Source organism: Cyprinodon tularosa, unplaced genomic scaffold (genome assembly GCF_016077235.1).
Source record: "Cyprinodon tularosa strain WSP-4 unplaced genomic scaffold, ASM1607723v1 ctg501, whole genome shotgun sequence".
Classification (NCBI taxonomy): Eukaryota; Metazoa; Chordata; class Actinopteri; order Cyprinodontiformes; family Cyprinodontidae; genus Cyprinodon; species Cyprinodon tularosa.
The window spans coordinates 513,036-519,209 of NW_024039232.1; the positions used below are offsets into that span (position 1 = coordinate 513,036).

The 6,174-nt window shown below is 39.9% G+C and overlaps 1 protein-coding gene across 1 annotated transcript; it reads right to left on the bottom strand.

The window, feature by feature from the left end:
- Positions 1-16: 16 nt before the first annotated feature.
- Positions 17-3,683, bottom strand: LOC119795171 (zinc transporter ZIP6-like; the record flags this gene model as incomplete). The annotated part of the gene is made up of 3 exons (XM_038303025.1): positions 3,528-3,683; positions 1,620-1,815; positions 17-479 (listed from the first exon to the last, which is right to left on the bottom strand). Coding segments are annotated over exons 2-3 (657 nt in total), but the record flags the coding sequence as incomplete, so codon positions are not given.
- Positions 3,684-6,174: the final 2,491 nt, after the last annotated feature.

The window sequence follows — 6,174 nt, forward strand, 5'->3', positions numbered from 1 at the left end:
GGTCATGGTGATCGTGGTGGTCATGGTGATCGTGGTCGCCGTGGTGATCGTGGTCGCCATGGTGGTGTTCATGATCATCTCGATTCGTCTCCGCCGACCCCTCTTTCAGCGCCATCATGGCGGCGCCTCCGTCTCCAGGTGGACTCGCTCCATCCAAGCTTCTCTTCTTCGTTTTAACCGACACACCGGCGCCGTTTCCAGCTGTGGTTCTGACCTCCTGACCCGCCGCCATACTGGGTTTAATTAGCTGCAGGTCAGAACTCCCAGTTCTGTTCTGACTAGCAGTCTGGTTCCTGTGGTTAGCTTTATGGACATGGTGATGATGATGGTGGTGTTGATGATGGCCAAATTGATGATGATGATGGTGGTCGCCTGCTTGTTCCTGATGCTTCACCATGATGTTTCTGATCCGATCCAGACCGACGCTTCTTAAGAGACGCTTCAGACCTTCCAGAGAGATGGTGCCGTTCTCTCCGTATCTGTTTGGGCCAAAAAAAAGTCAGAGTTAAAGCACCAAGAGGAAGAACAGAATCCTCCTCCCATTGCTCAGGTCGGGTTTTCCATTTGAAGAACACGACTATGGTTCTGCTCAGTCTTAACGACAATTGGTGGTGTTTTAGTTAAAGCGACAAACGCAAAGAGTTGCATCATGTGATGAGGTGAAAGGAAGACGATCCACCCGTTCATGTTTGGTCTACTAAGGAAGAACACAAAATAAAACATCCTCTTCTGCTCGGATACCCGAGATAGAGCCCAGCTGAGCCGGTCTCTGATAGTAAATAGAAACAATTCAGTTTATTAATCGAGCACCAATAAATATCAACCATCCAAATTCTAGGCTCTAGTTCTTTTCCTGGTTTAAGGCCCCGTCCACACGAAGCCAAACCCTGGCCTAAACGCACTAATTTTTCACCAAACCAGCCTCTCATCCATACGAAGCCGGCGTTTCGGGGGTCTGTAAACAATCTTTTTTTTATTCAGCCTTCAGAGTGGGAAGATTCTGAAACGCCGTTTTCGTGGTTCCATCTTTACGCTCTAACCCCATTTTTTTTCTTACACGCATGCGTCATAGCGTCGCCTCTAAACACGCATGCGCGACACAGTATCACAACAACAATGGTGCCGTACTGTGTTGAATGGTTGCTGCTCATGCTGCTCACCCTGCTGTCGGGCTTACAACAGAATCTTCTTCTGGAATATCTCCAGGAAGAACAGAGCAATATAGACAACATAGTTCAGCACCTGAATTTGACTGAACCACGAAAATGGACCCGCAGGGCCATTTTCTGGTTTTCCGGTTTGGTTGTTGTATAAATATTACTGCGCATGCCCAACATTCATGTTTGTTTTGACTTCGCGTGGACGGGGCCTAACACAATTGAATCAAATGATGGTTCTTTGGTGGGCCTCTGCAGAACTTTATCACATGCTGAGCAGGTTTTTTTTTATTTATTATTAATTTAAATAGGTAGTCTCATAGAGATCCAAGATCTCAAAAAAAAAGAAGAAATTTAAGTTAAGTTAGTAGCTAAACGAATGTTTTCACTTCTCTACAGCGTGTAAAGCAATAATCAACCTGTTCTTGCTTTCTTTCCCCATTATCAACCCTTCCAGCTCACCTCTGGAACAGCGCCTCCAGGTGTTGCCTCCTGCTCTCCTCCGCTCTCTGGGTGTCGATAGCAGCCGACAGGGAGCGGGAGCCGCCGGGAGCCTCCGTGGTGGACGGGGAGCATTCTGAAGCAGCCCAAACGCAGCACAGTGCAAAGGAAAACATCACAGCCAGGATGGCTGCACCCATCTGGTCCTTCATCATCTCTGCTGAGACAAAACATCAAGTCTGCATCATTTAACCGCAGGGAACAGATTTGTGTTAGCCTTGTTTCAGTTCAGTCTCTGTCCCTGAACACATGCTCTGCAAAATGAAAGGAAAACAAAGTTAACTTATCCAAAGGTCACAGCAGGAAGTCATAACAACAGACTCCCTTCATGAAATCCCACCCCGATACACAGCTATGGGGTGGAACAATAGATCTGCATTCAGAAGATGAAGTTGGTCTAAATGAAAGAGAAATAGAAGGCTCAGAGGAAAGGAGAGAAAAATAATAATAAACTACTCAAAAAGTTGCAGAAAATATGCATAAAATTTGCATCTACCATTACAAAAATGTTCTAAGGAGATCAGTTTGAATGAATCACATTGAAAACCCGCCACAGATTGGTAAAGACAACAGGATTGGCTGCTATTAGATGACTGTACAAACCAAAATGGTTCTGCAGAAAAACAAGTCAGATGAGCTGAACTACAGTATGCACATGATGAAACTACCTGCTGAGTTATTCTAACATTTCCTAAATATAGGAAGTGGGGGCATCAGCCTCTTCAGAGTCACTGAGTCTGTGTAGATATATCAGAGCCAGAAATCCCCCAATAAGATCATCCTGTAACCTTTAAAAAGCACATTTTTCAGAGGAAGGAAGTGAAACAGGGCTGACTAAGGACAAAGGGGACTTATATGCTTCTGCTGTGCTCCATTTACACCCATTATGGATTTTTCTGCAGCTTTTTTTAGATAAATCAACACCGATCAGGTGGGAAATGTAGACTCGAGAAATGTGTTAGTGTTGATAAATCATAGTTATTTGAATTAAAAGCTGCTATAATCTGATATAACAGCAGTTGCAGATCTGACGGTTATAAACTGAACGAATCACACAATAAGAGCCACATGTCGGGGTAATTAAGGATAAAGATTACTATAAAAACACTACTTATTCCTTAAATCCCATTGCAGGAAGCTCTGAGCATCAGTTAATCTGGTGGAGAAGACAGATGGACGATGCAGATGAGACGAGCTCAGGAGAAATTCTGACTCTGTGGTTTGGCGGAAGATGAGCCGAATTTAAGTACAGGTTCTCATAAATACCGTGATGAAAAAGTACAGCTTCCTCCATCTCTATGACAAAGATATCTTTAAATGTTCGGTTTTTAGAACAGAGTTCGGCTTGGAATCCAAAAAGACTGAATACATTATTTTAGAGTGAAATCAGTCATTAATACTAATAATTAGAGAGAATCGGAGTTTATAAATCAAATAATTGTTTTAAATAAACGGTAGTTTAACAGTTTAACCAACAAACTATGAATAAAAAACATAGTTACATCGGTGGATGCTGAATGAGGGGATGTTCCAGGTGGCCGCGGCCCGGAATCAGGCCTCATGGTGCCTCACAGTCCGGACTTCGGTCGGCTGGTCAAAACTGACCATGGATCTGAGATAAACACCGAGTTCAGCGTCCACGCGTGTCTGTGTTTCACCCCAGAGCCGTTCAAACACTGGAGGTAAACAGAAACACGTTGGTTTTGTGCGCTCCGCACCGGTCTAGTGCGGTGCCGTGTGCACAAAGGCGGTAAAACCAGGAAACTGCAGCGCTGAATCCTCAGCCTGCCGGGTGGAGAGGACTGCGGCAGCTCCGAGAGGCCCTAAAAATCAACTAAAACGAGGTTCAAATATATTAAATCCACTTACTGCGGACGAAACGATCACTTTAAAGCCCTTCTAGACGCGTCTCGTTGCGGCGAGGTGTCTGAGTTCTGTCCGCTTCGCTCAGCAATGAATGAGCTCTATGGCGCCTTCGCGGACTACCGGATATCTGAGACTCCCCCACTTCAAAGGATGTATGAGTGTGAGCTGCAAATCATCGCTGTCAACCAACACTGACGTCCTTTATGACTGAGGAAGAAACCTACAAAAGGAAAAAGAATGTTTTATATTAGGACTACTCAGTCAGCATCTGAACTTGTTGAGCTCAAGCAGCAAAAAGTCACTTAAACGATCCTCTGATTAAATAAAAACAATATTTCAAAACTTATTTATGATTATGAAGGTCTTTTATTTTAGATTTGGATATTTCATACATTCAGGCACACAACAAACTAAAGCCCAAGTTTTAGGATATCAGAGAAGGGATGTTGAGATATATATATATATATATATATATATATATATATATATATATATATATATATATATATATATATATATATATATATATATATATATATATATATATATATATATATATATATACTGTATGTATATGTTGAGAGAAAAAAAAGGGGGATGGTGTTTCCTTTTTTGGAAGCATACATAGCCTAAATTCATATATTCTACGTATGGTATGGTTGTTACATGTCAGGTACGTCGGTCATTGACCTTGACCAAGGCACCTTACAGTAGAATTGCAGTCATTCCCTTGACTGGCATGGCTATCACTGCCCCTACATAATTAGGGACTAATTTTCCACTGTAATCAGCTTCATAGTCATGGTTGGACACTTCTTTATTTTATTTACTTTGGTCAGGCTACTCGTAAGCCCACAGCCAGCCAAATTTTGAAAGGGCGATATTACTGCCATTATTTTTAATATATATAGTACACATCTTACACATTCAGTAATAAAATGTCACAGGGGATGGTATGGGGGAATGGTTATTAAAGAAGGGGGATTATATTAAAGATTTTTTTATGAAAGGGATGCCACCCCCTTCATTCCCCCCTTAACTAGAGCACTGTATATATGATGTTGATTTTAAAATGATAATGATAAAAGCAAGCTATTTATCATGGTCACTTCAATGTTCCTAACAAAGAAAATATTATTTATATTGGGAAGCAACTTAAGTATTTGAGAATGAATCGATTGCTCACCCCTTCCTTTCATTTTAGGATATAAATATTGTAAATAAAAAGGAGGAGATGCCAGTTATTAATTAGTGGTATGAAGGGTATCTGAGGTCCATTAAAATTGGTTTGCAAGGCCTGACTTTGTTTAAGTTAAAATGTTTGGGACCTGTGGCTGAAGAAGGTAAGACTTCCTACCTGTATCTCCCTAGGATAGAACCTTCATCTAGCTTCTATATAAAACCTGTCCATGAATGTTCAGGGTCTCTATGGTGGTTATTTTCGGCTCCAAACAGACTCTAGTCCTGCAGATTTTTCTGACATCTGTTCCATATTTTTGAAGCCTGAATGAACAAAGAGGTTATTTCCGCTGTTTTAACATCTTTACACTTGTTTTATCTGTAAACTGATATGAGATGTTTTTACTGTGCCAGAAACGGTGTTATCGTCAAGGTTTATGGATATACTGGATTAGTTTATTGGCCAATAAATGTTTAAATCCACACTCCAGTGCCGTATCTTCTATATTTTTTATGATCCAGAAGCTGTTAGGAACCCATTCTATTTTTGCAGCAGAAGCTCAGGGAGGTTTTTTTACAAAAATTTGAGGGGGAAAAAAATTGTATTACACTGATTTTCTACACATAATCATTATTGACACATATCTGTATAATTTTTTTATTGTTGTGAAGCCACTTATATAATAATATATTATCAAATCAACAACGTTTCGAAGAAATTGATTTAGTATTTTAAAAAATTAAAAATAGCACTTAAAAATAGTTTGTTTCATTTTACAATATATGAGATAATTTTTTTTTTTTTTTTTTTTTACAGTAAAACAAAAGTGTTTTAATGTTTTTCAACAGAAATAGGACAGATTTCTGTTTATATAATAAAATAAAGAAGGCATTGTGGTTAATCTTTTTAGCCTTAATGTTTTAGAAGCTGCTTGCGTTGCTGAAGCAAGTGAGCACCTGAATGCCTCACAGAAGCACCTGAAGGAGGACAGGCTGGACAACATGTGACCGAGCTTCAGGAACATGTGAGAGCCTCTGTCATGCTCCGATATGATCAGAGGAAGGAGAAAAAGAGGATTAGTTGGGAAAATACCAAACTGCCACATTTATTCTGCTTATCAGTTTGGTTCCCACAGAATGTAGAGCAAAGGGTTTAATAAGGAAGCCAAGTGTTGAGAGATTTTTTTTTATTCAAACATGAATTAATACAAGACTGCTGAAACACCAGCTGCCTGTTTTTTGTTTCCCAAAAAATGAAGAACCAGGAAGATTAATAACCTGACTCAACAAATACTGCTGTGTGTCATGTGACTTAATTAGATTGTTTTTATACATTCATTTAATACATATAGCCAGACTAAGAAACATCAACTAGTTTATTTATTTTGTGTCAATTCACAACAATAGTGATCTCAATGCTTTTTACAGAGAAAATTCAATCAGATCATTCAATCAGTGTTAAAAAGTTTCT